The 15,270-nt window shown below is 42.5% G+C and overlaps 1 protein-coding gene across 3 annotated transcripts in view; it reads left to right on the top strand.

The window, feature by feature from the left end:
- The window catches only part of Slf2 (SMC5-SMC6 complex localization factor 2), a 51,550-nt gene extending 43,744 nt beyond the window's left edge, over window positions 1-7,806 (top strand). For all 3 annotated transcript variants that reach the window (XM_052185104.1, XM_052185113.1, XM_052185124.1), the window contains 5 exons: window positions 80-211; window positions 744-821; window positions 2,589-2,675; window positions 5,895-5,963; window positions 7,675-7,806. In XM_052185104.1, the coding sequence (XP_052041064.1) occupies window positions 80-211; window positions 744-821; window positions 2,589-2,675; window positions 5,895-5,963; window positions 7,675-7,710 (402 nt within the window). In that variant the 3' untranslated portion in view covers window positions 7,711-7,806. The remainder of the gene's footprint in view (window positions 1-79; window positions 212-743; window positions 822-2,588; window positions 2,676-5,894; window positions 5,964-7,674) is intronic.
- Window positions 7,807-15,270: the final 7,464 nt, after the last annotated feature.

Raw genomic sequence — 15,270 nt, 5'->3', positions numbered from 1 at the left:
ATGAGAATGGGCACACTGGAAATAGCTCAAGAAAGAACACTGCACTGCTGGAATTGACCAGTCTCTCTTCTCTTGATAGGTCTCAGTCCTGCATCGATATCTAGTGCAGATGAAGCCTTCTGATTTGTTGAAGAAAATGGTCTTGAAGAAAAGGGCCGAACAGCCAAATGAAACTATTGATGACAGTCTTCATTTAGAACTTGAAAAGCAGGTATCCAGAGCTAGACCTCAGAGAATAAACACACAGGGCATATAGTAAATCATGTACAGTTTATTGCTTTCTGGAAGCTTTTCAGAATAGAGTGAGATTGGGGTGGGAGGGTTGTTAGTGATATAACACTCTTTTCTGTGGCCCCGCACTATGTAAGAATGCGCAGGATGCCAGGCAGTGGTGACCACGCACGCCTGTAATCCTAGCACTTGGGAGACAGAGGCAGGTGGATTTCTGAGTTCAAGGCCAGCCTGGTCTACAGAATGAGTTCCAGGACAGCCAGGGCTATACAGAGAAACCCTGTCTCAAAAAAAACACACCAAAAAAAAAAAAAAAAAAAAGCACAGGATGCATACGTGTATAAGAAGCACTTAGATTAGAAATCAGAACATCTGGTTTAAGTACACAACTTCCCTTTCCCACAGACCAAGTGAAACCCTGTCTTTCCTGGGCAGCTCTGCTAGTCTGTAGACTGAGATGGTGTTTATACTAGCTTTTTCATGGGTAGTAATTTTCTTCATCTCTCTAACAGGCGTATTACCTGACCTACATTCTTCTTCATTTAGTTGGGGAAGTTAGTTGTTCTCATTCTTTTTCTTCTGGACAACGGGTAGGTAATATTTAGTGTTATTATAAATAGGTGTTTGCATTTGTGAAATGAATGAGCATACTTAAAAGTTGACTGGTTTTGCTCCAGAAATCAGAGTGCTCTGGAAGATGGGAAGTCATGGTACCCTGCAGCTATACCTTAGAGACAAGAGTTATTTCTCACCAGCTTTGCTGGAGTAGAGCTCAGTGAGCATAACTGGGCAGTAGTATAATGTATTCACAGCATACCGGGGCGCCGAGGGGACTGGGCAGTGGACTGGGCAGTAGTATAATGTGTTCACAGCATACCGGGGCACTGAGGGGACTGGGCAGTAGACTGGGCAGTAGTATAATGTATTCACAGCATACCGGGGCGCCGAGGGGACTGGCTGAGATGGTGTATTCCCTCTTTCTTCCTTTGAACCTCCTCTTTTCTTTTCCTTTAGAAAAACTAAAATGCTTTAAAAATGCTTATTTAGAGGAACCAGGGAGGTGCTTAGTGGTGTAAGGTGCTTGCTGCCAGGTTTGACAACCTGAGCTCAATCCCCAAGGCCAACATAGTAAAAGGAGAAAGCCAACCTATGCATGTGTCTGACTGCCACATTTATGTATTTGGGAAATATGTATTTCCCAAATTCTTATTTAGAACTCATAATTTTTTTTTTTAAGATTTATGCATTTTGTGTATATAAGTGCTTTATCTACACATACCCCTGCATGTGAGTGCTGGAGTTAAAGGCATGCACTACCTTGCAAACATTTGATTCTCTATTAATAAAAGCCTATGCTTGCTGGCCAAACTGGCTCATACCTATAATCCGGAATTTTGAGGCTGAGAAAGAAATAATAGCATGAGTTTCTGCCTGGACTATATAGTAATTTCCAGACTAGACTAGAACAGTGCTGCTCAACCTTCCTAATGCTGTGACACTCTTAATACAGTTCCTCGTGCTGTGGTGACCCCAACTATAAAATTATTTTGTTGCTGCTAAATCATAGCCATAAACTTTGCTACTGTTATTGAATTGTCATATAAATATCTAATGTGCAGGATATCCCCAAGGGGTCTCAACCCATAGATTGAGAGTGGCTGCTATAGAGTCATATCCTGTCTCAGAAATAGAAACAAAACAAAAAGACTGAAAAGGTGTTTTAGCAGGTAAAGAGCTTACTAAATGCAAGCCTGATAACCTGAATTCACTTCCCAGAATCCATGGAAAGGGAGGAGAGAATTCTATAAAGCTGTCTTCCGACCCCAACCCATGCACCATGGTATACACACCCATACGTTCCTTCATGAAGGTGTGCACAGTTGCGTGCAGGTGCCCTTGAAGGCTAAGACCCCAGATCCATTGAAGCTATAGTTAACAGATTGTAAGATGCCTAATATGGATTCTAGAGCTAAAATCTACTGAACCATCTCTCCAAATACAATAAAGGCCAAAGATACAGGTATTCTCTTAAAGTGAGAGCAGAGAGTACAGCATATTCCTGTAGATGCCCGTTCTCTGCAGTCACGAGGGGGAGGGAAATTATTATGAATTAAATTGTGTGCATACGAATGCTAAACCCATGTGGCAGTCAGGGCTCATTCCACCTTATGGGGACTCAGGTTAAGTTAACCAGCACTGAATCAAAACCATTGTGTTCTTATGGAAGTCAACACCTTTCATAGGTGGGACTCCAGCAAATAAGCTTTAAGCAATTTAGTTTTTTTAACTGCATTGTCTGTTGTTTTGTAAGACTTCATGATTGTTTTCATCTATTGCGTTTGTTTTGTTTTATATAGAAACACTTCGTGCTGCTTTGTGGGGCTTTGGAAAAGCATGTGAAGTGTGATATTAGGGAAGATGCGAGACTTTTCTACAGAACTAAAGTAAGTATATTATTTATGGTGGGACAATTATGAGTGTCAATCTTTGCTTTCTTATACCTGATTTAAAACACAGTCTAGTTGGCCTTAGAGTTTCCAGTTATTACAGATGTGTACTGCTGTAACTGGCTGACACTGATTTTGGGAATTCAAACTCCAGCCTCAGGCTTACATACACAGCAAGCACTTTACCCAGTAAGTGCCCTGCCTCCTGTTCTTATGTATTGTTGGCAATGGCAGCACTTGGGAGACTATAGCAGGAAGACCTGGGTCCTAGGCCTTCATGTGCAACAGAGTAAGGCCCCATTGGAAGAAAAGAAAATGGAAGCAAGAGAAACATACAAGCTGCTCTTGGGGTGGGGTGAGGGGTGTGTGTGTGTGCGTGTATAGGCTTGTGGGATAGCTTAGTAATACTGTGCTTAAGGGTAATTATTTCAAAGAACATAAAAAGGGCTTTTTAAAGTAAAGACAGTTTACAGGATCTCACTTTGTAGCCCTGCTGGCCTGGAATTCATTGTATAGAGCAGGCTATCTCTGAACTTACAAATCCACCCACCTCTGCCTTCCAAGTGTTTATCACAGGCATCTACCACTGTGCCTAGCTTTCCTCAGGCTTTTGGAGGTTATTTTACATTCATTTATTTCGTGTGTGTGTGTGTGTGTGTGTGTGTGTGTGTGTGTGTGTATTGGTTGGGGTGTAGAGGTCACAAGAAAACTTGCAGGACTTGGTCCTTTTATTCAGCCATGTGGATCCTGAGGCCCAAACTTAGGTTATTAGGCTTCCTGGCAAATAACTTTATTTTCTGGTCCTCTTGCCTCAGCCTCTTGAGTACCAGGAATGTTACTTACCACTCTAGGTTAGGACTTGGATAAGTGCTTTCTTTGCTAGCTATGTTGAAAGTACAAGTAAAAAGTAATCTCAAAGTAAATATATTTTTCACTTTACTGTTCTGAAATTTCTGACACTCAAAAGAGAAAATTTCTTTAGCACTATTAGGACTTTTGTTTTTCTCATTATACAAATGAAATCCCTTATACAGGGTGTCATTCAGAATCTGCTGAGCAAGCCAGAAACCCCCGAACTTGGATCGCAGCCCCCACATAGACGAGTGCTAGCACACAGCTGTAGCTGGAAGGGTCTGTGTGTGCTTACCAGTCTGCAGCTAGCCATTCTGTGAACTCTAAAGTTCAGTGAGTCATCTTGTCTCAAAAGCTAAGGTTGAAAATAATGAAAATACTCTGTCCTCCACACACATTTGGTCTCAGACACAAAGCCTTAGCCTCAGAAGTATATTCTGGAGTGTGACTAGTTACTGACCTGTACATACAGTGCTTTTAGCTGTTGCTAACATATATTCTAGAAAGGAGCACTAAGGTTTAGATTTCATTCTTTTTATTTTTTCCTCTTACATTTTATTTCCTACCTAGGAATGAGTGTGTATGCCACATTGATAATGTTGGGGGGGGTTGTGGGACAACTCACAAGAATGGGGGTCACTGTTTCCATGATGTGGGTTCCACAGGTGGAACTCAGGCCACCATTCTTACACAGCAAGTGCTTTTATCCACTGAGCCATGTCCCTGACCTGAGTTTTGTTTGTTAAAGCTGGCCCAGCAGGGTTGTCGCCAGAGCCTCCCTTAAGAGACTGAGCCTCTGGCCCTATAAACTGCTGCAGGGCTTGATCTTCTTGAAGTAGGCTAGTAGCTTCCTGCTTCCCCAGAACTTCTAAAGACAATAATGGTTGTCATTGAGACAGTTTGCTAAACTTTACATAGAGTGGGGAAAATGGACATTTTAACTTTGTTTGTTTGTTTGTTTGTTTGTTTTTGAGATAGGGTTTCTCTGTGTAGCCCTGGCTATCTCTGGCCTCAGATTCAGAGAACCGCTTGACTCTGCCTCCTGTGTCTTCCTGACTTATGGCCAGGAATGGTGGATCACTTCTTTAATATCAGCACTTAAACAGATCTCAGTGAGTTTGAGACCAGCCTGATCTACATTAACCAGTTTTAGGCCACAGAGGTACATAGTGAAAATATGTCTCAAAAACTGTTTCTGGCTTATTTAAATAACCTTATCCTAGGTGTGGTAGAGCATGCCTGCCTTGCCAGTGCTTGACCAGTGGAGGTAATAAGGAGTCAAGCAGCCAGCTACAGGGAAAGGAGAAAGGTCTTTGAAGGCAGAGTTGTGATTCTCAGGACCATCTTCAGTAACAGGAAATCAGGCATGGTGGTGCATTGCTGTAACCCCTGCACTCAGGAGGCAGAGGCAAAAAATTGCTTTAAATTTAATGTTAACTGGGCTCAGCAGTTAAATTAAGAGCACTGACTGTTCTTCCTGAGATTCTGAGTTCCATTCCCAGCAACCACATGGTGGCTCACAACCATCTGTAAAGGGATCAGTTATTAACTAAGGCTACATAGAGCAACCCTATCTCATAAAATAATTTATAAAAAGGAAATTAAGGGCCGGAGAGGTGGCTTACTCTTAAGAGAACTGACTGACCTTCCAGAGGATCTGGATTAGATTTCTAGCGCTGACATAGCAGTTCACAAGGATCTGTATGTGATAACTCCAGATCCCAGGGATCTTAAGCTCAGTGACCAGTGAACACATGTGCGTGGGGGTAAAACACACATACACAAAATAAAAGAAAATTAAGGATGGGCGTGATGGCTCAAATCTTTAATCCTGGCACTCAGGAGGCAGGGGCACGTGGATCTCTTGAGATTTAGGCCAGCCTGGTCTACATAGGTAGTTACAGAATAGCCATGGTTATATTGAGACACCCTGTCTCTAAAAGCAAATAAGCAATTAAGTCATAATCATTTCACATTTTAGATTATAAAAAAATTAATTATGGTAATAAAAGAAAATACATTATCATTTAAAAGCGTCCCCAAAAGATGGGTAGCTTTTTTTTTTTTTTTTTTTTTTTTTTTTTTTTTTGACAGAAAAAAATTAGAATTGTTGGGTACAGGCCTGTGATAGCTATGAGATATGTGTTGGGGGGGGTGTATTTAATTTTGTTGTGACTGTTTTGTTTTGTTGAAGCAGATCTCCCAGCAGCTCAGAATGCCCTTTGACTTTGAGCAGACTTTCTAAGTGCTAGGTGCACAGTGTGCATCTCCATTGTAGTGACTGTGAGCGCTTTCTGTTATGCTGAACTGATTGTAAGTGAGGAAACTTTGATCTGATATCTCTCTCTTTTTGTTATTTTTAAGGTCAAAGACTTGGTTGCCAGGATACATGGAAAATGGCAGGAAATAATCCAGAACTGTCGGCCTACTCAGGTGTCATTTCATTTAAATTTTATTTATTATGAAACTCCTGCATGATGTATGATTTGTGTCTGAATTTTAGAGTTTGTTTTTTTTCCTGTCCATTATTTTTAGAAATGGCTTGCCCCCATGTAAAAGTCACGGTGAATTAAGTGCAGGAGGCTAGCTCATGAGTACTTCTAACAGTTGTGAAGATCATGGGCACAGTGCGCACTTTGACACACTTTTCTGCAGTCCCTTCCCGTTGCTCCACCACCTCCAGGCTTCTCTTTGCTCCCTTTAAGATCCTATATGTTTTCTGTGGAGATTTTCCTCTGTAGATATTTCCTACACATGAATGAAGTATGTGGGCTTTCATGATCAGCTTCTTTCATCTGACAATGGTAAATCCATGTTGTAATATGTATATCCTTTCTATTGCTAAATGACATATATATAGCATTTAATTTATCCACTTACAAAATGAGCATGAGTTGTTTCTTCTTTTTGACCATTAAGAATATCTCCATGGACATTTATATTCAAGGTTTTTGGGTTTTTTTTTTTTTTTTTTTTTCACTTTTTTGTTTTTTGTTTGTTTCTTTTGTCTTTTCAAGACAGGGTTTCTCTGTGTAGTCTTGGCTGTCCTGGAACTCACTCTGTAGACTAAGCTGGCCTCAAACTCAGAAATCCACCTATCTCTGCCTCCCAAGTACTGGGATTAAAGGTGTGCGCCACCACTGCCCAGCTATATTCAAGTTTTCGTGAGTATATTTTCAAAGGAAAGCATCTTGAGCATATTGTTTGGTAGAATCCTGTATTTTACCGCATTTCAGTGGTGTTTGTGTGCTTACAGTGTGGTCTGTAGTAGCTGTAGCAGGTGTACTTGCACCCAGTGTTACCTCTTCCTCTGCGGCTAGCATTAGAGGTATGCATCACCACCCTTGTTCATCTGAACTTAGGATCAAACCCAGGACCCTGTGCATGCTAGGAAGACTTCTATCAGCTGAGCTTGAATATGGCCTCAAGCTCCCTGTGCGCAGTGTGGGACTTTTTGTTGTTAATTAAATATTTTATTTTGCATGTATGAGTATTTTATGTTTTGCATGTATGAGTGTTTTATGTACCACTTCTATGCCCAGTAACCTTGGTGACCGGAATAGTATGTCAGATCTCAGGATTAGAGTTATAGACATTTGTTCGCTGTCATTTAGTGCTGGGAATTAAATTCAGGTCCTCTTAATTACTGATTCATCTAGCCAGTTCCCTCAAATCTTTTAAGGCTAATTTGCTGTGATACTGTGACATTAATAGCAAAACTTAATATTAATCAGTTTAACACATTAATTTCCTTAAATACATCCCTCTGTGGGTGTGCCCATGAGAAAAATGTTTGTATTATGCATTTTTGCTGCTAGATCATAAAATGTAAAGGTTATAAAATTAGAAGAAATTTTCAACTGCATATGGTTGTTTCGTGCTTTTAGTCCCAGCACTTGAAAGGCAGATGCAGGCAGGTATCTGTGAGTTCAAGGTCAGCTAGAGCTACATAGTAAGACCCTGTCCCAAAAAGAAAAAAGATTTGTTTTCAGAGATGTGTATATATAATAGTTTTATTAACTTTCATTATCAAGGCCTTCTGTCCAATGATTAATAGTTTTAGAAGGATTAATTTATAATATGATTAAATATTTCCTTTTTTCTTTTTTCTTTTTTCTTTTTTTTTTTTAACCTCTTCTCTAAGGGGCAGCTTCATGACTTCTGGGTACCAGATTCCTAACAGAAGTTACAACAGCAAATCTACAAACGGAGAAGGGCCTTTCCAAGAGGATTGCTGTGGGATCCCAGATGCTGAGGCGCGCGCTGTGGGCCACTTGCATGTGTGCTGAGAGGCTGGTGATGAAGACTTTCCCGTTTCTGAAGCAGATAGGAAATGCCCTCTGCAGCTGACTGTAGAGGAAAGCCAGGGGCCGAGGAACGGAGGGAGGGGAGAAGCAGCTGGCAGCTGCAGATGCAGCCTGCCTCTCCTTGCTAAGTTTTCAGCAGTTATCTTGTAAGGTGGCTTCATAACACTTGGACCATCACAGAAAATAAGGAAGAAAAGTATGGACCAGCTTGAGTTGGACATTGAAATGAAGGCCTAAGTCCAACTGGTTTTCATTTCCCTTCTGGTTATTTTAGGGTGCAAAGGGAAGGCTTAGAATAGAGCCCTGTAATTAGAAGTGTTGGTCTCTTTTATAACCCCATAAACCATAGGCAGTTTCAGCCCATATATATCCTTTAGTAGTCAAGATTTTAAATCTGAGATTTTTAAATATATTTAAAATCAAGGAACAGACATCTGGTATGTTATCAGACTGCCCTTAGAGGAGGAGATTAAGCTACAATGTAGTGACTGTTTTTAAAATGCCAGAACATTCATAGGCAGTTTGTTTAGGGTTTCTTGTAATGCATATATTTTTAAATACTGGTTTAATCACAAAATCTCAGCTCAGCTAGAATTCTGGCCATTGGTAGCTATATTACAGAAATCTCTGTAAAAAGGCTTAAAAATCTGGAAGTTTCCAAAATCCTTGTTTCCACAAGTATATAATTTAGCAGAGGCCTTGATGGTGTTTATTTTGGTGTGTGTGTGTGTGTGTGTGTGTGTGTGTGTACACATGTACGTGCACATGTGCACGTGAGTGCACACTTGGGTTTGTATCTTGAAGTTGTTGCACTTGAAAACCACAGCTGCTCTAAATTCTTTAAACACTGGAAAGCCATCCTGTAGTTGAGATGGTCGAGGGTTGGCAGAGGTGCACGTGCTGGATTGAGCCTTGAGCCCTTTGAAAGCTTTGGTATTGCTGTGCCTGCTGACCCATGCAGTTGAGGAGGGTTCGCCTTCTACAAAGGCTGCCACCTGCTTTTTCTTTGAACATTGGCTGGAGTGGTGTGCTCCCTCCTGAGCATGCTCATGTCTGTGTGGGTCCTGGTCGGGGTGGTGGAAAAGGGAACTGGGCTCAGTCTTATGGTTTGAGAGGAGAAAATCAGTTCTGAGAGCTAACTTTCTACCTCTAAACTGAGGCTTAGGAATAAAAACCATTGTATCTTCAATTCATCGTTTAAAATAGCATTAGCAGCTTTAGAGCTCATGTCAAGCATTGGGCGGTTAGAGATTTTATAGGGAAGACTACACAAATCACATTTTCAAGAATTGAGGCTGATCGAGGCTCCAAGAGTCAGACCAACAAAAGTTTTATTCTGTGTTGAGTTTCCTGGTAAGAATATTGTCTTGATGCTACCTCTCAAGGGTATTGTTACAAATGCCACTGTGGTTAAAGAGATAGATACAAAGAGTTATATTTGATTGAAGCTTGAAACTCCGGCATCTATCTGCCCAACAGTGGGGCTTTCACTCTGTAATTTAATACCTTGTAGATACATTATTTGTGTGTAATTTTATAAGTGTTCATATTTTCTCATTTTGCATTGTGTAAAGTGTACAAAATCTCAAAGTATAAAAATCTGCTTATATTGCTTGTAATTACAGTGTGTAAATATTTTCTATTGTGTACATTGACGGGGACAAGTGGGTTATTCAGGTTTTTAAGTGATCCTTTTATATTGCAGTTTCAACCAATAACCACCCATCAAATTTAAAACCACTTTGATACATTCTTATTTAGCAGTTCCAATAAGAATAAAATCTCTATTTTCAATTGTCTTTCTCCATTAGAGAAAAATACTTTTTCTGTCCCTTTAAAATACATGGCCAGACATCAGTTGAGGCCTCTGTATTTGTGACTCTGGTAGCAGTCTGCAGTCTCCGGGTCATAGTCCAGTCAGTATTTACATTCGGGTTCTTGTGGAAATGTTGTGGTTCTATTTTAGCACAAGTAGCTCATGGTTCTTCTCCCAAATCAAGTATTTTCCATCTCCTTCTGAGTCCCTATGCGTTGTCTCCCTCTGCCTGTTGTTGCCCAGAAAATGGGATGGTGGAGAGGGAGGAAATGCTCATTGCACAGAGACTGTCAGGCCATATTTGGGACTTGGCAAACAAAGCTTGCACTGAGTGGTGGTGTGTTTGGCAATATTACTGTGCCAAAAATAATCCTTGTCTAATTTTCTGGATGTGTAATGTCAAACTTTTTACCCTTACTGCAAGCTGAAAATTAAAGTACTTGTGTTTATGCTTTTGTGTGTAACTGTTTGCCTTTTCTGACCTGCTTTCCTTGTTATCTGAAAATACAGTTCTGTAATACATGTTAAGTGAAGAGGCTTTCTGTGCACAAAATCACCTGTGTAGCACTGAAGCCAGTGTTGTGCATTGTTTTGTCTATGTCCTGATGGCAACGGTGCCTTTGTCACCTTTCAGAAGGTTGGCTTTTTTTTTTAAATGCAAGTAGTAGCTTGCTTTTGACTTCAAAAAAAAAAAAAAAAAGAAAGAAAAAGAAAAATGAAATACATATATATATATATATCCCCAGTAATGATAGATAAGATAGTTACCACCCAGGCTCAGTTGAGGCATTTGGGGTTTGTTTGTTTTGTTTTGTTTTGTTTTTGTTTTTTATTCCCCTATCCCCCCAATCAGAATAGATAAAGTTGGTGGGGACAGTAATAATGTGTGGAGTCTTGAAACCAGGAGTATTTTTAAATTTAAAAACTGACTCATTGACAAGCAGCTGAGTTGGAGAGCTTGGCTTGTCTCTCAGGAGGCAAGGATCAGGTACAGGTGGTGGGTGTGTGAGTCAGTCAGCACAATTCGATCTCATGGGTATGCCTACTCTATGGTACAGGCGCACCTGCTCTGTGCCTCAGTTTCCCTGGGGCATTCTTTTCAGCCAGTTAATCTACTAGCTCTTAGGCAGTAAATGCAATGTGTTTTTCTTTTCCTTTAAAATTTTATACTGTCTTGTTTAAAGTCTTCTGAATGTATGTGTATGTGTTATTAAAACTTTTTTCTCAGCTTAAACGTGTCTGGCAACATTTGATTGAGTAGTAGAAGTGGTTGAGTATCTGAAATACCCTGTTTTAAACTTGTTTTTAACTTGATGCCTTTTTTCAATCAGTGGGAAACAAAGCCACAGTTCATGTTTACATAACCCAAGTAATTTGCTATATACTTTACAGTCAGGAATTTAATAATCTCCTTAGCTCATTCTACAGAACCGTTTGGCCACTCTTGCCTACCTACATGTTAGGGTTTGGTGGTGAGCAACGCAGAGTCATGATCTTACCTGCTTATCCGGGGAAACAGTGGAGAGGAAGAAATACCCTTATCCCGGTTTGTCTCTAAAATTCTAGAATAATCAAAATAGATGGTGCTAAACAGCGCAGGAGGGCTCAGAGCCGCCTGTGACCTGGCATGCCAGCGGTGCAAAGGCTGACACCTCATAGGAGAAACTGAGGCCTTCAGTGGGCTTAGGCATGGTTGCCAGGGCCATAGTGCTGCAGCTGATATTTCTCCTTTAGGGCAGACTAGGCTGGAAAGATGGATGCTGACAGCACAGGGAGAAGCAGGCATGGGCACAAACTCTAGGGCTAGTCACTGTGTTGAAGGAAATGACCTAGGCTTGGCTCAAGATTCGCCATACTGGCCATTTGAACTTTGTTGGCATCTGAATTTCTTCTATCTGTTGAGTAACTCTATCTCATGTTTTGTGAGGATTCACATACATGGCAGTCACTCAGCACAATGCCTGGCGTGAAGGGGACAAGGTTGAGGCTGGGCGTGGTGATCACCTTTATCCCAGCACTCATGGAGCTCTGAGTTCAAGGACACCAGTTCCAGGGACAGCCAGGGCTACATGGAGAAACCTGTCTCAAATAGTAATTTTTTAAAAAGAAATTGAATGAAGCTGGAGAAGGTAGTTTAAGTTAATATGGTTGTTCTTCCAGAGGCTCTGGGTTCAATTCCCAGGACCCACGTGATGGCTAACAACTGTAACTCTAGTCCCAAAGGCTCCTGTGCCCTTTTCTAGCCGTTACAGGCAAAAACACCCACACGCATAAAATATTAAGTTAATTTTTAAAAGAAAATTGACCAGAAGCAGGCACCTGTGGGTGTGCTTACTTCTGTTCCTTCTGACTCTGGGAACTCTGGATGCTTCCCTGTGCCTGCTGCCAAAAATATGTTAAATAAACCAAGCATGGTGGCTTGGTGTGATAACTCATACCTATGATCCCAGCACATGGGAAGCAGAAGGATCACAAATTTGAGGCCATCCTGAGCTACAGCATGAGACAGATCGTTTTAACCACCAGGAGTGTGGATGGCTTCCCTATATCTGCAGACATGTCCTGACACTATACTCCCTTCTGGCTAACCAGGGCTGGAATCAGGAGAAGGCAAACCAGAAGGTCCAGCTTTGGATCTAACTCCATGACAAGTTGCTAGGATTCTGGAAAACTTAACAGGCAAAACAGGCTTCTGGGGCACAGTCAGACTACAGCATTGTTGGACAGGTGTCAGCCACTACTGCGGAAGTACCATGTGGCCAAAAGATCACACTCTCCATAAGGCTAGTGCTGGGCAACCAGAGGTGGCAAAGGCCACCACAGTGAACAAGAAACAGGACATCTTGACTAGGGCAGGGTTCTCCTGCCTCAGGGACCTCTGAGGTCCGTCCTCTTCCTGGGTCACCAACACAATGTAAGTTTTGTGTGCCAACCCTAGAGCCAAGCCAGGATAGGTAACGCCCCACTTAACAAATGATCTGCTTTGTCTCCAAGGGCAGAAAGTTACTACTCTATTAGAACTAATTGCTTTTAATTTTGTTTTGTTTTGTTTTACTTTTTTGATAAGATCTTAAAGCCCAGGCTGGTCATGAAATTATTATATAGCTGAGGATGACCTTGAACTGATCCTCCTGCCTCCACAGCTGAGATCAGGCAGGTGTGCCCCACCAGACCTGTTTAAATTAGTGCTAGCTTATTTGTTTTGGCTTCAAGTCTTATCTCTTTCACTGTAAGGAATTTTCCTTTTATCAGTTTGTTGCAATGAGTAAGAGCTGTGTGTTTAGGGAGTTTCCTCTAGAAAGGTGGGATGCTGACATGACGTGGGAAAAGAACAGGAATGGATTGGGTACTGAATCTGTCTTACCAGCAGTACTGATATGAATGCCCCTGGCACTTTCACAAGTGCCATCCTAGGACTTGGCTTCAAAGTCACACATTTTACTTATTTTAAAAGAAACCCAGTGCTGTGGTTAAGCAAGCCTTGGACCTGGAAACCTGACTTGGGTAGAGAAAGCTAAGAAAGGATGTACACACTCCTACGGAAGAGCTGGGGTAGGTGGGCTGTGCTCACGCTGATGGAGCAGCACTCCAGGCGCCAACAACTGGATTGATTTTCCATGCACAGAGGGGAGTAAGCTCATCTCCGCAGGCCGTCAATTGGCGAGCAAACTCAGATTACAGCCACACAGGAGGAGGAAGCTACAGTTGCTAGATTTTGCACACACTGGTCAATTATTCCTAGTTGCGCACACTATTGTACTTGCACAAGCTCCCAACATCTGCGCAGGACCAAGTGAGGGCTCAGGCCACCCAAGGGCATCTGAGGTACTGAGGTCCTCAACACACCATGTGCATGTCAAATAATATGCATTCGCTCAGGACTCTGTCTGCATGTTCCACATTACTGAAGGCTTCCTCCGCTCCCTCCAGGTCAGTGAGCTGCAGAACCTGCCACACTGGCCTACTTGCTTCCTCCTGAGGGAAGTACAGTCAGCACAGCAAGTGCTGACTTGGCGAGCCAGGCTTCTTAGCCTAGTGGTCCCTGCAGTTTCTCCACAATGCCAGGTACCAGGGCTGGCAGTCCCCCGCCCGCTTCCTTCCAATCCATGTCTCACGAAGCCTACATGTCCTTTTGCCACATCTTGATTCAATCTGTACTGAGGCTCTCAGCTCTTCCGATGTTTTTCCAAGTCATTAGCTAACTTCTCTCCCCCTCTGTCCACTGTCTTCCACCGAGAAGCCCCCACCCGCGCCGTCCTGTCAGATCAAACCCGCCAACCTTTTGTATGCCCCTTCTCCTCCCACCAGACAAGCCTGTCTATTCTAGTCATTTTCCCCAGGCTTGCCTGGCCCACCCTTCTTAGACTTCTCCAAGCCTGTCCTCCATAAATTCATCAGAGTTCAAGGCAAGTTACAAGCTGCTTAGAACCTGTTCTCCCAGCTATAAAATGAAACTACTGCTTCCTCAGAATGGGATGGGGGGCACAGAGAAAGAAGGGAACCAGAGCAATCTAGAAAGTGTGTGCTTGGCGTGGGTAGGTGAGACGATCTGGCAGGACCAGGGTGTCTGCCAACCAAGTCTAACAACCTCTGAGTTTGAAACCTAGGCCCCATGTGCTGGAAAGAAAGCAGACTCCCTTTCGTACAAAATAATTGTAATAAACGTTTAAAGTGTGTGCACTTTTTAATGTAAGCATTTCTCCCAGTCTCCCCCGCCGCACCACACACTATCCTGCTTGCAGAGTGCCAGGAGACATTCTAACAGGGGGGTGGAAGTGTGATCTGGGCCCTTCTGTCTAGCAGTCTGCAGCCACACACACACAGTCCAAACTCTGAGAGTGTATGAGATCGAGTGCCAAACTGTATGAGCTTTGGGGAATCCTGGAAGAGGAAAGAAGTTTCTTCCCAGGCTCCCGTCAGTTTCATACGCCACTAGAAGCCGACTCAAACCCCTAGGCACGGTGCAAGAGTCTGCTTCTTAGACTCTTATTTTTGGTCCACTTTGCCCGTTATTATTGTCATGGATTTTTTTTTTTTTTTGAAAGGTGGAGAGAGGTCAGAGAGGTCAGGTTTCACTAGGATTTAAAGCTGAGTTCACTGTTGCTTTTGTTTTTACTTTTCTGTGGTGCTGGGGATGAAACCAAAGTGTCCTACCTTGAGCCCCAACCCAAATCCTAGATTCGCTCTAATAGCGCTGGGAAAGGAGGAGAGCCCGAGTTTTCAGGGAAAACCATCCTAAAGGAGTTAGGGAAGGAGGCTAAGGAGGCTGAACCGGCAAGCACAGACCATTTGGCTGCCTAGGAACTGAAAGTTTGGAGATAAGATGAAGATGGAAAATGAGAAACGCAATCCCTAAGGTGAGCCCGGCTTTGGACTAAGATTTGTTGAGTGATCCATTCGTAGGCACATGGGATCCATTCGTAGGCGCACGGCTTACTTTGTGCATAAAGAGCATTCTCTGTGTGCTGTCCTTTCTCCAGGCCCCCATCTCACTGGCTCCGACCTCAAGCTGAATGCCTGTAGCGAGCGGGGAGTGAGGAATCACACCTTGGACTGGGAACCAAGAGCCACGCAGAAATCTGATACTGTCGTCCCCATCAGCACACCCGCTCTATAG

This window comes from Apodemus sylvaticus, chromosome 1 (genome assembly GCF_947179515.1).
Source record: "Apodemus sylvaticus chromosome 1, mApoSyl1.1, whole genome shotgun sequence".
Lineage (NCBI taxonomy): Eukaryota > Metazoa > Chordata > Mammalia > Rodentia > Muridae > Apodemus > Apodemus sylvaticus.
The sequence above is the reverse complement of the archived record's forward strand: the minus strand, read 5'-3'. Positions and strand labels throughout refer to the sequence as shown.